We start from the raw sequence: 24,595 nt of genomic DNA on the forward strand, positions 1-24,595 counted from the left end.
AAAGAATGAGTAATACATTTTGAATGTTATGGGAAAAGAAAGAGAAGCTCAAACAAGAATGTGACAGTTAGAACTGGCTAGTTTTAAACTGGTTAGATTCTAATCAAGTTTCAAAATGGTCAATCAGATACAGTAATCTTGGATCGAAACTACAAAACGAACTCCGGAAGCACTCAAACAAAGCGTCTCCAGATTTAGATTCCTCATCTATTTTTAAATACTTGCACCTAATTGAACTTTTCCCTTCTCAAGTATTGTCTTCTTTCTATTTTTTCCTGTCTATTCTTTCTAAATTCTCTTTTTCCATTTCTCTATTTCTCTCAACACTTTCCCATCGAGTTACTCATTGAGCACCTCTAATTGCGTGCAAATCCCTTCATCCGACTCTTCTTCTCCTTCTTCTTACGCTGAACTCCCAAGAGTTGAGTGTATGTGAGTGGAAGACACAAAGTTAAAAAAAAGGAAGATGCTCCACCACGTCATCACAAAAACGAAGAAAAAGAAGTCGTTCAAAAGACCTATTATCTCAATGTTACCAGTCTCTCACTCTTCGTCTGAACTTTCTTTCTTTAGTCTTTGGGCTTACAAGGGCAGTCTCGACGATAGACAAATTTGATCTCTTTCCGTAATTACATCAGATAAACATATTATGGTGAAAAGAGGAGATTATTGAGAGTCTATGATACCTGTTTTTTTCTGATTTCAAGAACTACTGTGCCGTTTTGTTTTACAGAAAATGCTACAGTATGATTTCATTTCAAAGAAACGCATGGAATTCACAACACCGCTTTTTCGTTTTCAAGTGATGTAACTACTTAATAATCTTTTTAATCTACATCTGACATTCAATCAGACCTCTCCCATTCTCAAATAACTCTCTCAGATCACGTGTTCTTTTTCTATTTTTGATTGAGATTATAACTGAATATATACAAAAAGAAAAGCATGTTGAAAAGTGTTTTATTGTTTTCATATGCCGTCTTTTTCTCCATTTTCTTTCTTTTCAATAACGTTCAGATGGCCCATTCTTCCACCTGCTTTTCAACTTTTCCGCCATCAGAAAAGATAGAAAAGAGGCTTCTCTTAACTTTAAAATGATCTCATGAATTGAAAGACAGACAGAAGAATGAGAAGTCGAAGATCATCTGAATACTATGAACATGGACGAGTTATGAATAAAACATGAGATTTTTTTTATATTTGTATGGGGTACAGCATCAACGAAAATGAGCAAAAGAAGGCTGGAAGAGGAGAAGAAAACGTGCTCTATCGGACAATAACCTTCCTGGTCTACTCCTAATTCTGAATTTCGAACTTCTGAGTTTCCTACTCTCACAAAATGAGTTCTCTCCCATTTCCAACCAAATATTTTTTCATGGTTTTCCCGTAAATTGAAAAGAGCGTCTTGTCTTCTTTCAATACTAAATTCTTCCTTTCACCTCCGTCTTCTCCCTTTTCTTTTCCCCTTTTTTCTTCCCTTTTCTTCCACTTTCCATTCCGTTTTATTTCGAATCGAAGGATGTCACCCCCGATTTGCCTCAGCTCAAAACCCTTTTTCTTCGGATTATCCAGAAAAAACGAGGCCCACATGGGCTCAGAGAAGACGGCTCTTTTTCAGAAATGGGTCCGCACTTAATCAGATTATTACATTTTTCATTTTTATGTTGTATTTGTTTAATGATGACACACACACACACACATAGTTATATACATACAAAAACAAGGAGAGAAGGGGGAAAATAAACAAATTTTCAGACCAGCCGCTTCCAGATGTCGAAGAGAAACAGCATTTTCTTCTCTATTTTTTCATCAAATGACTGGACTTGTTTTGACACATTTTCTTTTTTTCTAGGAGTAGGGAAGAGCACAAAAACCTCATTATTTTGATGAGTGAAATTGTGAAGTTTACACATTCATTTTCAGAGAAAATTCCAAAAAAAAGTGACCAGTTTGGGCGGTTTTAGACTGGTATTTGGCAAAGAGAAGGAAGTTACTGTAATTTTGAAATTCGGAAAGGATCATACAGAAACGAAGAAATCAGTCAAAAACAGATAGAAATTGGTCTTTTTCATTGAGACAGCATGACTCCACAGAGCGTCTCCTAGGAGCTGTTGGATTCTGATCGTAACGATAATCATGGTTAACTAGAACAGTATATCTCTCATTCAACTATGTTCCCCTTTCAAGCTATCAACACTTGGAGTGTAAACATCTCTGAATGTTCAGAAGAAAGTATTCAGTGAGAGTGAAGGCGTCAATGACAACTGTGTTATTAGTCTCTTAAAAACCAAAAATCAGTCATTTTAAAACAAACATAATATTGTCTGGCCGGCTAACTTCAATAAGGAACAAAATAATAAACAAATTGTGTCTCGGACCCTTCAACTTTCCCATTTTTTCATGACCAGACATGGGAGGCCCTTTCTTTGTTTTTTGTTTCTTTCTAAAAAGATATATGACCCCGGAAGGTCTCCTCAAGGGGATAACGAGTTGTTAAATAGAGAAATGAACGTGTTCGGAAACAAGAAAGTATCAAGAAGAAAGACTTACCCTAATGTCGGCTCGGTGCTTGCCTGTGGTGCGTACTCGATTAATTTGTCACTTTTCATTAGCTGAAAGCATAGAATTGTGATAAGAAGCTCAGGTTTGATTGATTGTTTTTTTAGTATTGGGGTATACTGTTACAGCAAAAAACATCTTGAATGCACTGGTTAAGATTCAAATGAATTAGATAAGAAGGATTGCTTAAATTGGAGTGAATTGTGACCTCCAGGGTCCACTGATTACCCTAGATTCTCTCAGAAGAAGTTTTAGTTATCAACCTACCGGTGGATGTTCCGTAATCACAAAACCAATTAAAATCAACGATAAAATCCACGTCATCATTCACTTCTGTCACCGAGATGAGCAAAAAAGACTCGGTGGTGATGGTGGTGGCGGCTCCTCGGAGCCAAGCAGAAGGAGGGGTCGATTTGTGTGTGCATGTGCTCCGCGCCCCCGAGAGCACCCGTCGAAACTCCGCCCATTTCTTTTTTGCTCCTTCTTTTTTCAACCGGAAAACATGAGAAGAGAGGGCGGTCTTCTTCTGCTTCTGTCGACGATGGCGGTAGAAGAAGTAGAAGATGGAGTAGAAGAAGAAGAGTATGACGTCTTCTGGAATCTTCGGAATTTTTGGAGAAAAGGTAGTTGGAAGCAAGAAAAAGAGGAAGGTTATTATCTCTGCAGGAGCAGGATGTGAGAAAAAGAAGAATAGGGAAAGACAATAAAGGTGAAAAGTCAGTTAGAAACAAAATGACCTTTGTTTATGGTCGTAGGACGTCAAACGTCTTCTTGATCCAAGAACAACGCTGATTCCGAATTCCGAATGAATGAAGAAACTTGAAAAATGAATGATGAATGATTGCGTAAAGAATCAAATTTTTACCTGAATCTCCAAATCAGAAGAGGGATTACACCCGTTGATCTACTGAACATACAAATGGAACTGGTTAGTGGATGAAGAATCTAATCAGAGTAGAAGATGTGATGTCAGATGTAAGTCGGTTTGGACATAAACGTATTCTGATTCAACAGATCCTCGAAACAAATATCTTTGAAAAAAAGATCTTATTGAATATCGAATCAAATAAGAAAAATTGTCTAGAATTCTCAGAAAACGGTTTATCAATTAAGTAAAAAAAAACGTGTCGCCCCAACCGAATCGAGACAGAAGTAATAACTGAGGTCTACAACAGTCGTTTTCTAGACTTCTTCCTCGATTTCATCGATTTATTCGTCGTTTGTTGTGCCTCCTTCTTTCTATTTTTCTTTGTTGGATACATCTGACGTGGCTTTCTCTTTGTTATCCAACTTGGTTTCCACGGAGAATCTTCTAGATGCTTGTGAAATCCTTCCTGTAATCGTACGTGTCAACTTTCGACTTGTTCAATAGATACCTTCAAAACTGCAGAGATTTTGGAATAAGTGGATTCGTTCAGATTTCCAGACACAATTTTCGCCAAGACTATCAATTGATCCGGAAGTTTCTCATCGTTTTTCGTGAAAAATGAATCAATTGAAGACCAAAAGGTGTTTTTTGCTGCGAGTGTATCAGCTTCTTCAGTGAATAATTTCCATGGAAGAGATACAAATCTGAATTAAAAGCCAGTCATTTCGAGAGAATTTCCTCTTTTCAAACAGACTTACAAATCCAGAATCATATAAAACCAACTCTCAATATCCATTCGAGTGTTTGCTGGAATCAACTGTGCTGTTGCTCGATGGCCGTCACGAGATAAAAATGGAAGTGTCATTGAATCAGGAGTACTTAAATATTGTGCAACTCCAATACGAGAAGCATCTCCAAAATCACACAACCACCAAATCTTATTATTTTGAACCCCCAGTAATAGGTTAGTTGGTTTGATATCTCGATGAATTATCGAATAAATATGACACTCTTTTATTCCAACCAATGCTTCTTGTCCAATATAAAATGCATCACTCCATGGAAGTTTATATCCGATTTCTTGGCGAATCCTTTCAAGAGAACAGTCAAGCATTGGCATCATTAAATAAGGAGTTCCACCAGTTTGTCCATGAAAGAACATTGGAGTTATTCGAGTTGGATATCCAGTTTTACGAGTATTCGAATAAATCGATGTAAGCATTTTAATTTCATGACTAATACGAGTAGATGCATTAATTCGACGAGATGTTTTCAGTGCAAAACAACTCGACATTCCACGTCTTTCTCTGAAAATAAAGATGAAATACTTGAAATTGGTTTCAGCGTACTGTTCACTATCCGTCTCCTTCAAAGTCATATAAACAGCTCCGAATCTTCCATATGACCACAGTAACAACACTTCCATTTCATCACCACTTCCAACCTTGATTTTACTGGAAATGAGTACGGATCACATCACTTTCAGAGTATACAAGTTTAAAAAATGTAATTCACAATTTTATAACCGACCTATCAGTATCCACAACTTTTCCTAAAGTGAACATGCTATCCGTACGAAGTTCTCCTTTTCTTAACATGTATTCATCGAGTAATTGGAATTCTTCAGCTGATAAATCAACTGCATTCATTCCAGCAAACAGATCCGGGCGTTCTGATTGTAATATCTTTTGAGCACAATACTTTGGATCCGGTTTATTGTCAATTACTTGTCCTGGTGGCTGAAAAATCAGATTTTATCGGGGTTTTGATTCATTATCGGTGCCAGTGGATGAGCAACATTTTCCCAACTATCCGGTGGATTCACTGATTTCGAAATCCTCACCCGTTTTTCTTTGTCGAACAAATTGACCACTTTATCGACACTTCCCCCAATCCATCCAACCATACTTTTCTTTTTGTTTCTTCTCGAACTTGCTCCATCATCTTCTGTATGTGACGAAGTGTCTTTCTCCTTTCTTTTATTTATCCCATCTTTCTTCAATCTGTTTCCTGGTTTATCGGAATTCGGTTCAACTCCTTTTTCACCTTTCTCTCCTCTTCTATTCCCATGTCTTCCCTTTTTCCTTCTATGATTTTTTGGTGTACTCGGAGGAGGAGGAGTTTGAGAAGATGCTGATCCCACTTGATTCACTTTCTTATTCACTGTTGCTTTTATTTGTCCCAACATTCAATTTCTGAGTTTCAAACAAAGTTCTAAACTGTAGAGATATTCATGAAAACTCACGTTGTCTGTTGTAGAAGACTATATGAAAATGTGGAATAACCAATTGAGAAAACTGAAGTTTTTCCCCCCGTATCGACCGTAAACCAAATAAAACTTAACCAGAATGTTTCAATGTTAATAGTACAGAGAACTAGGAAAGATGAAGAGTTCAAACGAGAAATATTTATGAACACTGACTAAATAGCCTATATATATTACGGTGTGCCTGGCAACAGATTCCTTTAAATTTTTGTGTGAGGATGATCATCTTGCTCTAGGAAAGCATATTATCAACGTTTTGTTCACATAAATAAATACAGATCGAGTTAACGAAAAATGATCTCATTTTAAAATGACGAGACGTTTTTCTTTTGTTTAGAAAAGGAATATTCGATTCGACAGACATAATTGAAACAAGGTTCAACCATAAATACAACTCTATCGAATACAGGTTTATTCCAATTCTGAACATATTTTAAAATGATATCATTCACCTCTATATTTCAAGGTTGAAACTATATTTCCAGTTTTTTGATGCATAACAATACTAGAGAAAAGTTGAAGAACGCCACGTCAGGGATGTGATCATGAAGCAGATTGTAACAAACAAGTGTTCCATTTTCTTTTCAATCAACAGTAAGAATCAGAATTCTCAGAAACAAAAAAAAGATCAAAAAGAAGAAGAATAAAAAGAGAAAAGACAATAGAAAACAAAAGAAATCGAGGTGTTTTCAATTCTTTTACTCGTCCTTCTCCCTATTCTTAACCCAATTGTTGAGTTTTCAGAGATGATAAAAATCAGTTCTTTTCAGGTCCATTTCTGTGGTCACTCTCGTTGTCTCTGTCTCTCTTCATTTTCAATACTATTTCTCCATCCCCTACCCACTAAAACTTCTCGTTCCGTGTGTTGTAACATGACTGAAACAATAGAAGAGTAGCCATTTGCCCCCTCCCCTCTTGTAGGTCGTTTCCTTTGTTCAAAAACGAGAAATAGTATGGGAGATGAAGATACGCAGAGTAATGGACATTGTTTCAGTAAGAAATGAAAGTATATAATTGGAATGTATTGGTCAGTTCAAGTCTTTACTAACGTCCACTTTAAACAGTGGAACTGCAAACTTTTCAGTTCTTTAATTGTTTCATTATTGTTAGAAAATGCTTTCACATTTGGCTGCAACAGAAAAGTTAAGTCTAATGTGTTATGTATTTGAATTATTTTTCTTTCTCTTAAACTTCAAACATTTCCAACTCTAAACTCATTAAATTTCGTTGAGATTTTTCGATTCAACTGATTGCAGTAGCCTGGTATCCAGGAAAACACCTAATCTACAGTACTTCAACTTCTGAAAAACCCATATTCTCTCTTTCTTCCCAAAGTACAGAAATCCACTTTTCTGTCAATTCGATCTTATTCAAAAGGTGACCGAATGTCCAGTTTTATTGCCATTCAGCAATACATCTTTTATCCAACGGCAGAAGAAATCGAATGAGATTATCAATTCATTTTACACAAATGTTATCAGATCTTAAACCATTCGAACCACAGGTCAATCCTTCTTTCTAATGTTTTTAACTTCTTAATTCCTGCTTTCAGATAGATTATATAATCTTTCGATAACAAAAACTCAATAAAAACTGTAAGAAAGATCATAAAATCGAGGTCAACATCTTGACCGAGGAGTAACAACTATTTTCTATTCAACATTCAACAAGTAACCAGCTTCTCGTCACCTAAAACAAAAAAAAGAAGGAGGAGAGAATATGAAAGTGAATTGGAATTTTGTTCATTTACTCATTCTTTTTCATTCGAAAAACTTCTGTTTCGTTTTTCAATTTGTTTCCATGGAAATGTATTTCTTCCTTTCTGAGATCCCTCAAAGATTTCTTCTTTTTCTTACTTTTTCTCTTCCTCTGAAACTCACTTCCGTTTCGAAAACCATGTGATTTTTTATTTGAATTGTATATCATTTACAGCTTCTTCTTTCTCTCTCCATTACAATAAATTCAAGTGGTCTCCCGTCGTGAAACATCTGATTGTCCTCTGCTGACCTTGGAAAGAACAAAAAACTGATCTCGTTCACACTTTTGGATTATACTTCGAAATGCGTCATGCTATATTGGTTAGTTCTTTTTGAAATAATAGAAAATAAACAAAAATAAATAAATATCTAACTCGGAACATAATCTTAGCCTAAAACAGAAGCAATGTTGAGACAAACCTCAGTGCTTCATGACTGTAATCATAATTTATTGCTCAGTACTTTGAGAATTCTCAAACAGGAAACATCTTTTGTCTAGAAACCAAATAATTTCTGATGCAAAAGACTAAAACAACTTTTTTTTCTCATTTTCAGATTTGGATATGTGTCACTATGGCGACATGCCAAATAGTTTCACAGGACCTTGCTGATATGAATCCGTTACTTTTTAACGATAGAGCATTAGTAAGTTTTCCATGGAATCTTGTAAATATCTCAAAAAAATATTTGTTTCAGAAGGGTCCAGGAGTAATTGCTCGAGTGACACCAACAGGAACACAATACGTGGCATCTGTAGTTGCTGCTGCCTTTTCTTCTCATTTTGCTGATATTAAACCTCCAAAAGAACGAAAAGATCACCAATTGACATCTGCACCTACAGTAACCCTTCGTCGTTTGATGCTTGAAACATTACAGTTGGATAAACAACTTGTCAGTACGACGACTTCTGATGGTCTTCTGAGAATTGCAGTTCGTAATATCTCAGTCAGTACTTCAGCTGTTTTGGCGGGAGAATTAAGAGGAATCAAACTTCAAGATAGTGTCACATTCCGAACTCCAAGTTTAAGACTAGATGTAGCCATTCGAATTACGAAAAATGGTGGAGGAAATCCAGCATTAAAAGTGGGTTGATTCAACTGAAAAGCGCGATATATGAGAAAAAATTTGATTTTCAGATGGAAACATGCAAAATTACGACTCAAGGAATCAAATTAATCACAAAGCCAATGGATCCACGAAATGGAAAATCACTTGCCGTAAGATTGTTTTTTTCTTAAGTAGTTTGTAAACTTCCACATTTTAGGATGCAATTGCAAACGATGCGAATTCCATTTTCTCGGATATGATATGTTCAAAAATTGATCACATCGTCACTAACAGAGTCAACCAACGTTTTGCTCTCCTTTCCAGTCGCATTTCCTTAGAAGATTCCAAAAATTTTGATATTGTGAAGATAATTATGCAAGCTGAGGAGAGAATGAAAAGACTTGTCAGACAGAAGTAAGAAAGAAATAATACTGAAATTCAGTTGACAACCAATAAGAATTTTCAGTAGACTCAGATCAAACCAAACGATTCGAAGAAATGTTCACGCTCATAATGCGAGAAGAGTATCGAGAGATCCAGTTAGAGGAAAACGACAAATGGATGAGGACAAGTTCCATTTGATTCTCAATTCTTTCAATTTCGTAAGTCTATTTTCACCTGACAATGACTCAAAAACTGCTGTAAATTTGACCAATCGTAACTTTTCTTATCAGCTAATATCCCAGTTCCTGGTTCATACTTGTTTTTTGTCAAAGGGCTCACAGGATTCCCAGTTTATCTTGTATCCAATTATCAGGGATCTATATTTATTGAGAACTAAATTGTGTGTCGTGTTCAAAGGACGCAAGTTCGGTTTTGCCCGCTGGCTTAGTTTCTCTTCTCTTTCCAAAATCGTTGCGGACAGCGCCTCAGACAGACAGACAACGCCCAATTGTCTTTTATAAATAAGAATGATAGCGGCTTTAACAGATAGTTCAGGTAGTTTCCAATGTCTTCGAAGTTTCAGTTTTATGTAGCCTTCCTTGCACATTTTCTAGTTTCACCATGAAATTCAGCTTCCATATTCAATGTTTTTCAGTCTCGTGCCGATTCCCTGATGCTTGATTACTCAATGATCACATCTCCATCTCTCACTTCTCGTGGAATTGAGCTTCAAACATCTGGAGAAGTCTTCCAATCAGGTCATGTGACTCCATTCGGAGCTGGTCCCATATTCTTGCCACGTGTTCCAAATCCATCTCAAATGCTTCAAATTGTTGTCAGTGACTTCGTTCCAAATGCGTTGATGTTCCATGGACATCGAATCAAACTCTTCGATACTCGAATCGATTGGACAACTCCACAATTTGGGCCAGTCATGAGAACAACTTGTGACTTGAGTACTGGATCATTGTTCTGTATTGGAGATTTATTCCCAGCACTCAGAGAAATGTTACCTGATAGAAATATTGCATTCGTATTCACAACATTGAAAGCTCCAGCAGTTATTGTACAACCAGAAGAGAAAGGTTTTTCTGGAAATTAAATAGGATTTAATCACATTTCATTGACTTTCAGGAGGAATCCACTTCAGTCTACTTGGTCTCATTCGTTTGGTTTCTGATAGAAATGAGCCAATTGGAGAAATGGAAATTCGAATTGAAGCTCTTATGAAAATGAAGTTGACACCAAAAAGTGTAAAAGGAAAGGTGACGATTGAAGAGATTCAATTTGTAAGTTTCAAATTCTTTTCGATTTCTCAATAAAATATGTTTTCAGACATCTCGTTCTCCACGAATTCTACTCCAAGAAGAGCTCGATGACGCTGGTTTCTTATCTCGTGAAATTCTTCAACGAATGGTTAATGATATCCTCCGACAGGGAATTCCAATTCCAATTCATCCACTTTTCAAACTTGTCAAACCGAAGCTTACTCTTATGTCTCGCTCATTACTTTTGGAAACAAATTTCTTGCTGAATGAGCATATTATTGCTCAATTAACAGCAGAAACACTTGTTGCATAGACAGGTTTCGAATTCTGTAGACGACGGGAATTCATTAATTTAAGATCTCTCATTCTTCTGTATGTACAAAATAGATTTCTTCTTCAATAAATCCATTCACTTTTATCTTTTAATCACAGTCTGGATCTTTAATGTTTCCATTACATTAGCCTACAATAAGATGATTTTCGGGAACTCAAGTACCAATAATTCCGAAAATTTATTTTTTTTCCTCGATCTGGTTCGAACTGAAAAGCGGCTTTGTTTGCTTTAAAAAAACTTCCATGTAGAAACATAACGAGAAAACTCCGGAATAAATTCACAAAATTTATTATCAGCATTATTATTAGTACAATATTGTAATTGTATACAATTTTTGGAAATAAAAGAGTAAACCCATAGAAAAGTTACTGTACAAGTGGAATCAAGTTACCCGTTTTTAACCTTCTATATGCAGTGTTTAAATTTGAATAAATCAACCAACCGATGCGGTTGGGCTGACTTGAAAAATGGCAAGAACTGGTGGTGGAGATGAAGAATCGATTGCGAATTGAAGAGGACGATGTCTTGACATTCGGATGACTGGATCTCGTACTCTGGGAACTGTTTCTGAGCATTGAAGACTACCTTTTCGTGGAGAATTCGACACAGATGGAGATGTTCCAGCTGTTATCACTTCTTCCGATATTGTTACATCTTCATCATTACTGTATGTTGATTGACACATTGCAGATGACGTTTCCGGTATGAGAGGCTGAAAATTATAAAGTTTAAAACAATAAAGTTCAAAAACGTTTTACCTGACTATCAATTTCGGATACTGGATCAAGTTCCGTATCGAACGATTTGAAAATACTCGACTTTTTACGCATTCGTACTAAATTGTAAGCAGATGCCGATTTCACAGCTCCCATGCCTCTGCTCAGAGATGTAGACGAACTGAAATTCATAAGTCAGAACTATTTCAAAATATTGCAAATTACCTTGAATGTGGGAATACTTCACAAGCTGATTGATAAATATCTGATGTTGAAGTGAACTGATCATCATATGAAGAGGAAACCAACGAGACATAATCGCAGAAAGAGGACGATGAAATATTATCGTAACGAGATTCGCTACGCATTAAATTCGTCGTTTCGCCTGAAAAATGTACAATATGATAAATTTTTTTACAGAGGTTTTGGCACTTTTAGTTCTTTATTAATTAATTTACATCATCTCCAGTGTCTTACCTGTCGCAACAAGTTCCTCAACTGCTAATTCTTTCACTGCAATTGAAGGTTCATATCGATCTTCAACAGCAGTAACCATCGTACATATACTCTCCATATCCATATCAGTTCGACTATCACGACTTCTCGTTAGAATCACGACGTCATTCAACTCGTTATCTTCTTCTTCAGCTTCTTTATCTTCGAGTATTGGTGCCGGATTCCCTGAATACAGTTGTTACTTACGATGATGTTACAAAACTTTTTTTAAAACTTCAAACTCATAAAATTCTTATAGAACGCACTTATTTCCATGAGTGCTTCCTCGAATGTTGATTCTCCGTTATAGAATGGTTTATCCGTTTCCATCCATGGATGAGCAGCAATTTGTGATAAAGAAGCACGGGCAGTCGTTGAAGTTGTGAGACAACTTTTCACAAGTTGGCATACTTCTTTCGAGAGACCCTCCGGGAATTTCACATTTCCGAGACAAATTTGAATCTCATTTTTAAATGGAAGTTTTCCGGTGAGAAGAATAAAAAGTAGAACACCAAGAGACCAGGACGTGGCTTCAAGAGGAAGATATAATTGATCGCGAAACCATTCCGGTGGGCAATATGATCGAGTTCCTTGAAATTCTTTTTTCGTCGCTTTCTCTGCATAAGCAGTTGCTCCGAAATCAACCAATTTCACTTCTCCTGTATTCATGTTTACAATCAGATTCTCATCTTTTATATCACGATGCAATAGTCCATGTTTACTGTACATATCGAATACTGTTGTAATAACCTAAAATTGATGCAAGTTATATTACTTGCGTGTTAATAGATGAATATCTACCTGTTTGAAAATGAACTTGGCCATATCTTCATTTAGCGGCCCGTGTACTGAAACCATGTCGAACAGATCCATACAGTTTTCGGGACGTTCCATGACAATGAGGAAGCCTTTCGAGCTGAAAATGTAACAGTGTTGCAATTACATCAATTCAAAAAAATCTTACTTTGCAAACCAATCGAGTATTCTTATAACTCCGGGAATATCCTCGCACGTTTCGAGGTGACAGACTTCAGAAGGAATTAATTGACGACAGGTCTGCAACAAAAACAAACGTTTGGAAAATACTCATTGCACGAAAAGAAGCAATGATAGCTCGTCTAAACTCACCATAGTCCAACTTCTGACATGCTTGTGCTGCACGAACTTGACTGCAACTGGCTGTTGTCCTTCTTGTCGACGCGTTGCCTCATACACAATCCCAAAACCTCCTCGACCAATTTCATCGAGAACTTCGTATTTCTTTTTGAATTCTTTTACAGAGTGTTCTGAAAACCAAACATTTGTATTGATAGAACACATAGCGGAGTTAAACATACTCTTTTCGTGCAAAAAATCAACCTGATAGGAGCAACACACAGCCAAATCTTGTAATTTCCTTTTGATCATTCTGAAAGAATGTTGTAATTTACGAGTTTCGGTAAAAATAATGTTTGTCTTGGAAACGAAAGGACATATGATTTTATCGGGAAAGTTTTCTTTTGGTCTTTTTGTCACATGAAAAGATTTCGATCTAAAAATGACTTACACAGTCGTTTTGTTGAAGTTTTGTTAAATTTTGTTACAGAAACAAATATCGAGAAAAGAAGTAAATAATTTTTGGGGAATGAGGGGTACTGTAGTTAGTTTTTGTTAACTTGCGCCTTTGAATCTACAATAAGTCAGTTGAAGTTCCGCAATAAATGCTAGAAAACCTCTAGAGCTTCGAAACAACCTGACGCTACTTCCATTTCTTCAAAATTTTAAAATCTCAAAAGAATATGAAAATCTAGGAGAGTTCAAAGATTTAGACGAAAAATACATTTATTACGTGGTCTGCCGAGTGGAAATAGCACAGCTGCTTACCTCCCGCGGGCGGGAAATCACCTTGCGGGATCCAGCTTCTTTGTTGTGAAATTCGAACCCTCAACTCGTGAGCATTTCATGAGATCTTCAGGTGAGCCAGGTAAAAGTGAAAGAGATATAGGAGAAAAGTCGAGTTGTAAAATGTACATTTAACTCAAATTTTTAGATAAAAAAAAGGCTCAAAATCCTGAGGAACTCGCACAACTAGAGTTCGAAAGAGCCTTGGAGCTTTCAATAATAGTAGACGTCAAGTCAAAAATATATTTGATTTATAAAAACTAGGCAAAATTTTGGACGTTGTTCAATGTTTCACAGTTACTTCCTGTAACCGCAAAGAAAAACACTAAAGAATCTCTCAATAACTTTACACATCAGTTTGAAATTGCAGGGATTAAAGATAAAAACAAGGTTGCTCTGTCAGTTTTTCAGACTTTAAAAGAGGAGGTTTTGCTTCCTGATTTCCAGAAGATTGATACTTTGACAGGTGGCCCTTCCAGTTTTCTAGACTTTAAATTGTTAATTTAAAACCAAAAGATCTAGATCACGAGATCTTCAAAAGTCGCCATAGAACATATTTGTGATTAAAGGGAAAACAGGGGAAAAATGGAATTGGTTTTCTTGTTACTTTCAAGTATAGGAATATATTCATGACATCACTTGTGAACTTATGAGCTAATCACTTCGAATGAAGAAAGAGATATTGGTCAGGGGATACCCCAATCGACTAGTCGAAATAAGAATGTCCATTCCTATGCAAGACGGTCCTCAGGTCACTATCTCTTGCTGCTCATCTAGATCCAAGAAAACAAAAAGTAAAATGAAAAGTTGAAATGGGAGCAAAGGTGAAAAGAAAAGAAGAGAACAGAAGAAAGGCCGCCCGGTTGTCGACGGAGCAGCACCACAACAAAAATAAAAAATAAAAGAATAGAGAAGATGGAGTAGAGAGAAAAAAGGAATATAACGACATCTGGAGATTCGGAACGAAAACCAGATTCATTTTTTCTTTCTTTTCTGTTTTTCTGCTCGTTGGATTCGACGGACTGAAACTTGATTGAGTGATTTGCTTGTTTAATTCATTCGGAATTCAATTTGAATGAAACGAATTTGGGTCAATGGAAAAGAATGACATCAGATGATCAAAAAAGTATCTTGGTCCGACAGAGTCCACAGTTCAGAATATTACATACATACTACTAAACTCAAAGCTGTGGATGAACGATATTCCCAGAATCAGTAAAACTTTTCAATTTAATCTTGTTAAAGTGAAGAATTTCCGAGTGAAATGAGAACCAAGAACATCAAAAACTCATTTAAACAGAGTACTCCAGGAGAGGAAACGTACACTTTTAGAGTCAAAAAGAGCCCGAAAACTGATTTCTTTTGACCTAGCACTAATTCGATTTGGTGCCATGCCAAAGGGACCGATGACATCAAAAGGGTTACAGCTACTTTCTTCTTTCTCTTCTTTTCTTCTTTTGCTTATCCTCAGATTCCATCATAAATAAATGCTTTTCACAACTTCCTTATTGTTTTCTTTCTTTTCTTTTCTTTCTTTTTTATCACAATTTCGTTTTTTTTTTGAATAAGAATGTCGGTGAGAAGCATGCAGATTTCGAAAAAATCACATTCAGGAGAGTGCAATTCAAAGAGTCGGAGAATGGGTTCAAGGTTCTATGGGAATCACGAATTGAGAATTCGGAAGGTTTCGGGAAGGTCTCGTAGGACACGGAAGGTGCAGCAGCCAAGGGTTTTATCCTTTATGTTCCAATAAATTAAAGAGTATAAGACTGGACAGCTTCTCTTGAAAATATCTAAAAGTGTTCGAGGTCAGCTGAGAAATATGAACAGTTTGAATGGTTTCTGTCTGGATGTCAAACCCCCATTCGTTTACTAATTTGTACTTTATTTTATGATCCCTGACTCATTTCATCTCTTTTGATCTATTATCCGTCTATCCTACTGATTGTAACTCTTCGTAATCATGCGCTTGCTTTCTATATTTGCTCAATATCCCGTGCCACGTCACACGTGTCAATCTACTTGAGATCGAAAGAAGCTTCCGTAACCAAGGTAAAGAGCAAACAGAGAACGTCACACACGTAGAATACAATTCGAATTTGAATTGAATTGAAATCGTTTTTGATTTGTTTCGATGATTTCTTCCTTCGTTTTGCAATGTGTTTTGTATTTTTTCATGATCAGACATCTTCTGAATCGGAAGAAGGAATGAAATCAACGAATGATATCATTTTATCATGTCAACGGAAGAAACCAAAAGATAGAAGAGACCTTTAGTCTTCTGAAGAATACAAACATAAACAAATATGGAATCAGTAGGAGAAACTAGAGATAGATACAGATTTCTCACAGAGAGAAGTCGTGCGATTTTTGAAAAATTTTACATGTGGTGTGTGATCAAAAAGAATGGATTTTTAGAGTCATTTTGTTTCTTGTGGGACCTAATTATATAAAGAAATAGCTCTATAAATGTGTAAATGTTCTTAAAAACGTTTGGATAGATATATTCTTACTGTAGAATTGAGAAACTGTAGGAAGGAATCAAAACTAGAATCCATTGTTCCTTGTTTATTCGTTCCAGTCTGTCTGTAATCTTACAGTATCATCAGATCAAATCAACCAATTATTTTCTTCTTTCGATGTTCGATCCTTTATCTTTTTTCTCTTTAATTATTGTCATCGTTTCAAAGAAAACGAATGTTAACCAACAAAGATCATCGAGTGTTCAGTTTGCGTCATTCGAACTATTGAACACAAAATCAGATATTTTTGTGATTTTGAGAAAAAAGAAGAAAAGAAGAGATTGGTTCTGATTTGATTTCTAAAAAGCAACCGTTTCAATCAGAAAGAAATCAACAAACAATCGAGAAAATAGGTACTCTGTGTACTTTGATAACAGACACCCACAAAATAAACAAAAAATAAGTGGATTTTAGTAAGTGATGAGTTTGATTTGGAGTCGTTGGAAGATATGGATTAGATGAAAATGAGTCAGAAAATATATCAAAATGATCTGTTGATGTCACGAATTGAGTATGGATCCAGTTGTATTCTGATTGGAAACAAACTAAAAATAATCTAGATATATAGGGATTAGTAGTGACAAGTTTGAATAATACAGACTCCTACATTCGTCATAATTAGAAAATATAGATTGACGAAAAAATACTTAATTTAGCGTTTCAAAAAAGAAGAGAAAAAGCGTTCTAAAATAAGTTTCTCGTAGGCAATGAATCTTGTAACAAGATACAGTTTGATCTACCTTCTCAGCCTTCGGTTCTAAACATAAATTCAGAAATATTCCAGAATCCAATCCAACGTCAACAATTTCTTTTTTTCATTTATTCTTCTTCCTCTTCTTCCTCTTCTTTGTCGTCATGTCTAATGGGTAAACACATGTGCAGTTTTATAGCCCATTTCTCCTTATTCTTCTCCTATTTTTAACTCGTCTCGGCTGCAAAAACTCAAAACTTTTCATGTTCACAATTGGTTTTTTTGATGAAATAATTGAAGACTATAGTTTTGTTTTTGATGATTGAGAGCATTCGTTATCAGTTTCTGACTATCTGATTTGGAGGAGAGTTGTTACTTGCTTACGTCCGACATGTGATTACAATCAGAAAGTGAGAAAATAATTCCGAAAAAAAGAAGACAAAGAAAGGAGAAGTGAAATTGAGAGAAAGTTTGAATTTCAACTGAAAGTAGTGGAAATTATAGGATTGAGATGACCCGACTGAGATGTTCGATAATCAGTCATCCAGAAGTTGGCTCAAGAATAGAATCCATTGAACGAGTCTTTTCTATTTCTATCGGATTCATTTGTCTTCTCTCATCCAAATCTGTATTTACTGTACTCTCCGAGAAAGCATTTCTATTTTTAACCAGTTCAAAAATCGCCATTTCTTCTTCTAAATATTTGAACTCGAGTGAGAATTGTGAAAACTGATCAAGCGATCTCTCCTCTATATGACACGCCAAAAACCGAAATTCGATACATTTTCCCTCGTTTTTTCGCGCCTTTTCGTCCAATGTTCCCTATATTTGTGTGCGTTGAGAAAGAGAAATGAAGAGAGAATCTGTCAAATCTTCTGCTTGCAAAAGAAGGTTTTTGACAGCTTGAGAGCTTTCCGACTTAACAAAATGAAACTAATTTTCCGGTAAATAACAAGATAAAACTCAATTGTAATAAGGGCGAAATAGGTTTAGATTTTGAAGAAATACACATAGAAGACGAATCAGAGATTTTTTGATGAATCAACTTTCAGATTTGAGATTCAGAAGAGTTTTTAGAAGAAAAAAGAGTGAAATAATAGAGAGAGAATGAAATAAAACCAACCTGACAGACTCATAAAGCCACAATCTTTGCCTTCTGACAGCTCCACCTTGTGCTCGTGCCATAGTGGAATAGTTTTAATTAAAAATTCAAGAAGCGCCAAAAGGATTTAGACGAGAATACCCAAGTAGAAAAATAGAGAGAAAAAATGATTGGGAGAATTGTTTTTCTCAATTAACCCTCTCCGTTTTTTCCCTTTTTAGAATATATGTTTCAGTAGTAAAATAAGAACTGAATCTAGTTTTATATAAGAGTTTCACGGTGTTCCTTCTTGAAAAATGGGAAGTCTTTATGAGCGGTGGGCGCGGCGGCAGAGGGAAAAATGGGCGGAGCATTTAGGAGAGAGGAATGTCTGAGTCTCTTGTCCTCCCACACTATTTCATTAGTCTATGACCACTCCAACACAGTCCGAGACATATGGACGAGAGGAGAAAAACGAAAGAAAACCGAAAAGTGTCTTTGAAAAAAGACATAGATTGTAGCTGGGATAAGCACTGGTTGGGAGAAAACTTGGGGAGAGAAGAAACTGTTTATTCTTCGATTTGTTAGTAACTCTTTTTGAAAAAAAAAAGAAAATATTTTCTGAGTTAATATGGATGTTGTGATCGAACATCTAGACTAACAACAGAGGAAGTTCAATCAGACAATCCAAGGCAGTTCAAGTCAGTAACCAACCAATTTCCTTTTATATTTGTAAACTATAAATACCAAGAAGACATATTTCTGGTTTCTGTTCTGAGTGTATTCTGATATCAATCGAAAATTGATAAAAATCATTCCCTCATTTTTATCATAGACGTCACTAAAGTGAAGCTTCAAATATAGGTGCATTGTATTTACGTAAGAGAAGTACCCAGTGAACAATATCGAAATTTCATTGAAATTTCAAACACTTGCAGATTATGCAAAACGAAACAAAAAGAAGAAGTGAGGGTGGGGAAGGATTTGCATTAATATGTTGAGGTAAGCTCTATGAAACAATGGATTGATCTGTGAGTGTTAACCAAATGAGTATTGTGCATGTCACATGTGATAAGGGTTGGAAATAGAAGTTTCGATGATCGAAATGAACCGAAGAATATAGACGATTCATCTATTCTTTGTGGGATGCAACTGAACAGAACAAAAAAGACTTAATCGGTTTGCAGGGTGTTCTGAAAACATACTAATCGACACCTCGGTCTGTATGAATTTGTAACTTTTTAAATACAGAATCAAATCACTTTTTTAAAGTGGTTTTCATTTTCCTAGAAGTAGATATTATTAGAATTCCCCAAGTTCTGATACTTCAAAACACTGCAAATAGTTTAAAATACTGCTTAGTTAACTAACGTTTCATACTTCGAGATTATTTTTCAAAACAATACTTTTTGTTGTAATATTTATAATCAAAAGATCTTTGACACTTCATCAAGCGAACATCATTTTGATGCGTTCCACCTAGAACCATCTATCATTTTTCTCAAAATTCTATCATTTTTTCTCTTCCACTCTTTTTCCAAATCTCCCATCAAACTTTTGACTTTTGCAAGAACAAAGGTCGTCGTCTCTCTCGTTTGATTACCCAGTTTCTTTCATTGGTTTAACGACGAAACACACTTCTGGAACAGTTGGTTCGTCGCGATGAAATATAATGAAATCAGACGAGAGCTCCGCATTTTTCGACAGAAAAACAATTTGTCAGCTCGTTTTGTTTCGTGTCTATCCCTCTCAGATCACGAAAACACGTACTTTGAGTTTGAGAGTGACTTCTTCTTCGTCTTCTTTTTTCTGTGATTGATGAAGGAACTTTATGATTAGAAGAAAAAGAAAATGAGAGAAGAGAGAGGAATGTTGGAAAAAAATTGTTTCGGTGGGTTGCACAATGAGATACTTAAGAAGTTGTGACATGTCCAGAGATTGTCAGTTGTTCACTTTCAAAAAATGAAAAATTGAATGGGTTGTTTCAATGAAGTGCCGTGATTTGGATCTTTGATATGACATCTATTGAACTCAGATCTGTATTTACAGTTTTCTGTGAAATGAAGTTCGATTGAAAACTTCTAGTTTACCTCAATCCTATGTCAGAATTACTGATGATGTCAACAGTGTACAGTACATGAAAAATACGAACCAGAACAGGATTGCCTACATTGATGAGTAGGATTATTCAAATTTGCACCCAAATTCTATCAGTTGACAAACTTTGCACCTATGTGAATGAAAATGATCAACAAGGAAATATAGAATAGTCGTTGAACCGATGACGAGCAGTTGTTGGTTATTGGAAAAATACAATGACTGGAAGGTTTTACAGGCGGGAAACTCAAACTTATTGAACGTTAACCTACAGCTTGCTAGCTTGCACTAGCACTGAAAAACATGTTTCATGTATGAGTGGAACACTTTATCTTATTCAAATATATGTCATTTCACAGAGTTGGCACGATTCAGAAGTGCAAATTAGCGAGCATGTTGCTCACTAGAACTACAAGATACCTATCCGAATACGAATTTTAGAAAATTATTCTTTGACTCGCTGAAAGTGGAAATTACTTTGTAAACTGTTCTAGTTCGACATCTGGGATTTTTAAAAGTTGAAGATAAACTACATCAAATGGACACATTAGATGCTATACTACGACTTTCGGATTTCCTCGAAACTATCATTTCAGTTGAATTTTATGAGAAAAAGAAAACTGAAACGATTGTAAGAAAACCAAAAGAAAAGGCGTGAGAATGGTGTCTTAGTTTTCCCTTTTTCCTTCTTTCTTCCTCCATTTTTCTCCTATTTTTTTCTCCAGGGACCAATCGAATTTAGACGGCGATTTATGGAAGTTTTAGTTGTGTTGTTTGCAAAAGAAAACTGAGAATTTCGAGAATTTCGACAGTGTTTTATCCAGTTTGCAGCTCATTTTTCATTCTTTTCTGCCTTGTTTTTCGGGCTCATGTTCTCTTTTTTAAAGATCTGTGAATCGAATTAAGGTAGACAGGTGATTCAAACTTTTTTATGGTGTCAGTAGACATAGAAAATATTGTAGTCGTGACAAGAAGTCAGTTTGACATTTTTTCCGTCGAGAACCCTCAAATCTGCAGTACGATTCAATATTTCATAAAGATAAAATGTTCACGTGATGGAGCTGTCTTTTCCAGAAAAGAAACTGTCCAGATTCATATTTTGCGTGAAATGCCACAAAAACACAGTAAGCCAGTGAGGGGTCAATACAAAGTCGATGCGAAGAGAAAATGAAGAAAAAAGTTATTGTTCTATTTGCGACCGCCCGCGGATCATCGCCAGTGAAGAAGCCTTCCAAAGGTAACTCCAACCTATTCTTGTGCTCCTCCAAAGACGTTTTCAATTGTAGAAAGAAGGAACAAAAATGACAGCGACAATCGATGTCGATAACTTGATGAGCCGTCTGCTCAACGTCGGAATGTCTGGTGGACGACTGACAACTTCTGTCAACGAACAAGAGCTTCAAACATGTTGTACCGTTGCCAAATCGGTATTCGCTTCCCAGGCGTCACTTTTGGAAGTGGAACCACCCATCATTGTTTGTGGAGACATCCACGGACAGTACTCGGATCTTCTCCGTATTTTCGATAAGAATGGATTCCCACCAGATGTGAACTTCTTGTTCCTCGGAGATTATGTTGATCGTGGACGTCAGAATATTGAGACTATTTGTCTCATGTTCTGTTTCAAGATCAAGTGAGTTCAAATAACGGAATTCATTGCAACAACTCATAATTCAGGTATCCGGAGAACTTCTTCATGCTCCGTGGAAATCACGAATGCCCAGCAATCAATCGTGTCTACGGATTCTATGAAGAATGCAACCGTCGTTACAAATCAACACGTCTCTGGTCTCAATTCCAAGATACATTCAACTGGATGCCTCTCTGTGGTCTTATTGGATCTCGTATCCTTTGTATGCATGGTGGTCTTTCTCCCCATCTTCAATCTCTTGATCAACTTCGCCAACTTCCACGTCCACAAGACCCACCAAATCCATCGATTGGAATTGATTTGCTCTGGGCTGATCCAGATCAATGGGTGAAAGGATGGCAAGCGAATACACGTGGAGTTTCCTACGTATTTGGACAGGATGTTGTCAGTGATTTGTGCATGAAACTTGATTTGGATCTCGTTGCTCGTGCACATCAAGTTGTTCAAGATGGCTATGAATTCTTCGCTTCGAAGAAGATGGTCACTATCTTCTCAGCTCCTCACTATTGTGGACAATTCGATAATTCTGCTGCCACTATGAAGGTATTATCTCTCTCCCACTCTTCATTCTTGTATTTTCTATTTTCAGGTCGATGAGAATATGGTTTGCACTTTCGTCATGTACAAACCAACTCCAAAGGCACTCCGTAAGGGATAAAAACAGTTGGGAAGACGAAAAACTGATCAAGTAAAGTAGTGAACCATGACAGAAAGTCGAATGAATTGTTCTCTGTATCTTGTTTTATTTTATTTTAGAAATGATTTCAGTGACAATTAGAGTGCGGATTGGAAGATCTGTCGAAATGTCTTCTAACTCTTTTATTCAATTTTCCGATGAAATCGCACGTGATAAAAAGAGAAACGTTCGAAATTTGCATTCTGCGTTCGAATATCATGATACACGAGTTAGGTGCATCATGTTCGAATAATAACGGGGTTACTGTATGTTTCCTATGCAAATTCTACGTTCGTCTGTGATAGAGATCGCGAAAACGGAAGTGAGAACTTAAACAATTTTCAAAACTGCACAACTAGGGATTTTTCTCAATATTCGGGAAGCTAGTGGTGAGAAAGAAGAAAAATAAAAGGTTTTCTCAAGAAAAAATAAGAGAATCTTTCGAAAAAAGGGAAACTGGTAATTTCATCTCACCGGAAAACATCGTTTTTCATCTGAATCCTGGGATTTTCTTTTCTATTTTGTTCTCTTTTTCTATTTTTTTTTTCTTAAAAGTGAAAATTTCCAGTCTCCCATTTGAGGAAACTGGAAGGAATTTATTGAAATTGAAAGTCAAAACTCATGTTATTACGAGATCTGAAATTAGGTAGAATATTTGAAATTAAAAGAGAATGGAAGAAAAAAAAAGATTAATGAGATTAGAGAAAAAAAATTTTAGAGAGAGGTCGTTGGTTTAATGTTTGGAAAAACCAAAACGAGGTTGGATCGGGAATTCAGTTGGAAAGAAAGCAAGATTGATGGTAGGTGGGCGGGGTTTATGAGATTTTGAGGAGAAAACTGTAGAGATTATTCATGAATTTTTATTATCATTGTCCATTTGTTGTTGGTATTGAGCAGCCGCCATCTGGAAATAGTTGGATTAAATTCAGAAGGAAATAGATGAATCACTGACCAATTGGGGATTATAAACAGATAAGTCGAACGGGGGCATTCCCATATGCAATGGGTCTTGTCCCGGAATATTCATCGGGTTGTAAGGGTTTAATAAACCGGCAGCAGCTGCTCCGGGGAGCATACCATACGGGTTTCCAGTCATCCCGCCTAAAGCCACATGGGCATTCTTTTTGGCTGCATAAAGACTTGCTTCTTCCTGTGCTTTTGCCATATTCTTCTTGTATCGAATACGTTTATTTCCGAACCAATTGGATACCTGCACAGCAAAAAAGACAGTGATTGTTTGAAAATTGATTTGGGTTACCTGAGACACAGTAATATTACATTGTCTTGCTAAATCTTCTTTCGCTTCTTCTGATGGATATGGATTCGAGAGATGTCCATAGAAGTACTCATTCAATACTTCAGTAGCTTGCTTCGAGAAGTTTCTTCTCTTGCGTCGAGCATCTAAGAATCGGCTACGAAGTATCATAACAGCTTCACAAGTCGATTGCTTCAATTGGACTTGAATTCCACTGAATTTTCGTTGAATTATATAAACCATTCGCTCGATTTCTTTCTGTGCAATTGGTCGAACCTGTGATTGGTCTTTGAGTAGAGATCGGACATGTTGAGTGAATTCATTACATGCCTGAAACTTATTGAGGGTTATTTAACAGAATAATTATTTCAATTTACATAGAATCCTAAGAAAATGATAATCAAGTGGTTACACTTCTCAACATTTCAGAAATTAATATTCTTACTTCTTCATATTTCCTCAATTCATCGTTATAGACCACTCGGATTTGATGTAATTTCTGTCTATAATCAGCCTGATCTCCTCCACTTGCATCACTTCCTAATGATCCTCCCTTATCTGGTCCAGCAACGCCTTCAGCCACTAACATATTATCAAGACGCATCAATTGTGGATCTTCTGGAGTCTCATCAACTGGATTACGAACGGAAAGAACTGTTTTCTCTTTTGTTTCAACGAGAACATTGAAAAGCGCTTGTCGCATTGGATGACATTGAAGTTCTTGTTTTCTGAGATTTTCCTCATATTTAAAAAAAAATTAAAAAATAGAACTCACTTCGTATTATCATTATCATCCAATGTCTGGTCATTAATTTTCAGAACTGCATCCAACAGTTCACTGAGATTTGTTGGATGTGTACCCACCATCTCTGAAATTTAAATAGAAAATAGAACTAAGAGTAGAAAAAAGAAATGGGACGATTTGAATGAGGAAAAAGAGATGAAATTGAAGAAGTCGCACCGACCTTGAATGCAGTGGTCTTCTTGTTCCTTAATTTAACCGAACAATTTGAAATTAATTTGAAATGAACCTATTTAAATGTTGCT

At 36.1% G+C, this 24,595-nt stretch overlaps 5 protein-coding genes across 5 annotated transcripts; 2 read left to right on the forward strand and 3 right to left on the reverse strand.

Moving 5' to 3' along the window:
- Positions 1-3,725: 3,725 nt before the first annotated feature.
- On the reverse strand, positions 3,726-5,615 carry GCK72_009935 (uncharacterized protein; the record flags this gene model as incomplete). The annotated part of the gene is made up of 6 exons (XM_053727607.1): positions 3,726-3,893; positions 3,936-4,131; positions 4,186-4,734; positions 4,777-4,881; positions 4,958-5,166; positions 5,271-5,615. 6 exons carry the CDS (start codon positions 5,613-5,615, stop codon positions 3,726-3,728), a joined length of 1,572 nt encoding a protein of 523 aa, XP_053587184.1.
- Positions 5,616-8,062: 2,447 nt separating this feature from the next.
- Positions 8,063-10,462, forward strand: GCK72_009936 (uncharacterized protein; the record flags this gene model as incomplete). The annotated part of the gene is made up of 8 exons (XM_003094954.2): positions 8,063-8,095; positions 8,147-8,533; positions 8,587-8,667; positions 8,715-8,911; positions 8,964-9,099; positions 9,537-9,966; positions 10,016-10,170; positions 10,217-10,462. The coding sequence occupies 8 exons, from the start codon at positions 8,063-8,065 to the stop codon at positions 10,460-10,462; spliced, it is 1,665 nt and encodes a 554-aa protein (XP_003095002.2).
- A 454-nt stretch (positions 10,463-10,916) lies between these two features.
- GCK72_009937 (uncharacterized protein) lies at positions 10,917-13,101 on the reverse strand (the record flags this gene model as incomplete). Its single annotated transcript, XM_003094949.2, has 9 exons — positions 10,917-11,195; positions 11,242-11,380; positions 11,425-11,584; positions 11,677-11,880; positions 11,961-12,444; positions 12,496-12,610; positions 12,659-12,750; positions 12,823-12,980; positions 13,032-13,101. 9 exons carry the CDS (start codon positions 13,099-13,101, stop codon positions 10,917-10,919), a joined length of 1,701 nt encoding a protein of 566 aa, XP_003094997.2.
- Positions 13,102-21,267: 8,166 nt separating this feature from the next.
- GCK72_009938 (uncharacterized protein) lies at positions 21,268-22,275 on the forward strand (the record flags this gene model as incomplete). The annotated part of the gene is made up of 3 exons (XM_003094955.2): positions 21,268-21,599; positions 21,644-22,160; positions 22,207-22,275. 3 exons carry the CDS (start codon positions 21,268-21,270, stop codon positions 22,273-22,275), a joined length of 918 nt encoding a protein of 305 aa, XP_003095003.1.
- An 868-nt stretch (positions 22,276-23,143) lies between these two features.
- On the reverse strand, positions 23,144-24,415 carry GCK72_009939 (uncharacterized protein; the record flags this gene model as incomplete). Its single annotated transcript, XM_053727608.1, has 5 exons — positions 23,144-23,197; positions 23,246-23,503; positions 23,552-23,878; positions 23,994-24,276; positions 24,324-24,415. The coding sequence occupies 5 exons, from the start codon at positions 24,413-24,415 to the stop codon at positions 23,144-23,146; spliced, it is 1,014 nt and encodes a 337-aa protein (XP_053587185.1).
- Between the last annotated feature and the right edge of the window lie 180 nt (positions 24,416-24,595).

This window comes from Caenorhabditis remanei, chromosome III (genome assembly GCF_010183535.1).
Source record: "Caenorhabditis remanei strain PX506 chromosome III, whole genome shotgun sequence".
Taxonomy (NCBI): domain Eukaryota; kingdom Metazoa; phylum Nematoda; class Chromadorea; order Rhabditida; family Rhabditidae; genus Caenorhabditis; species Caenorhabditis remanei.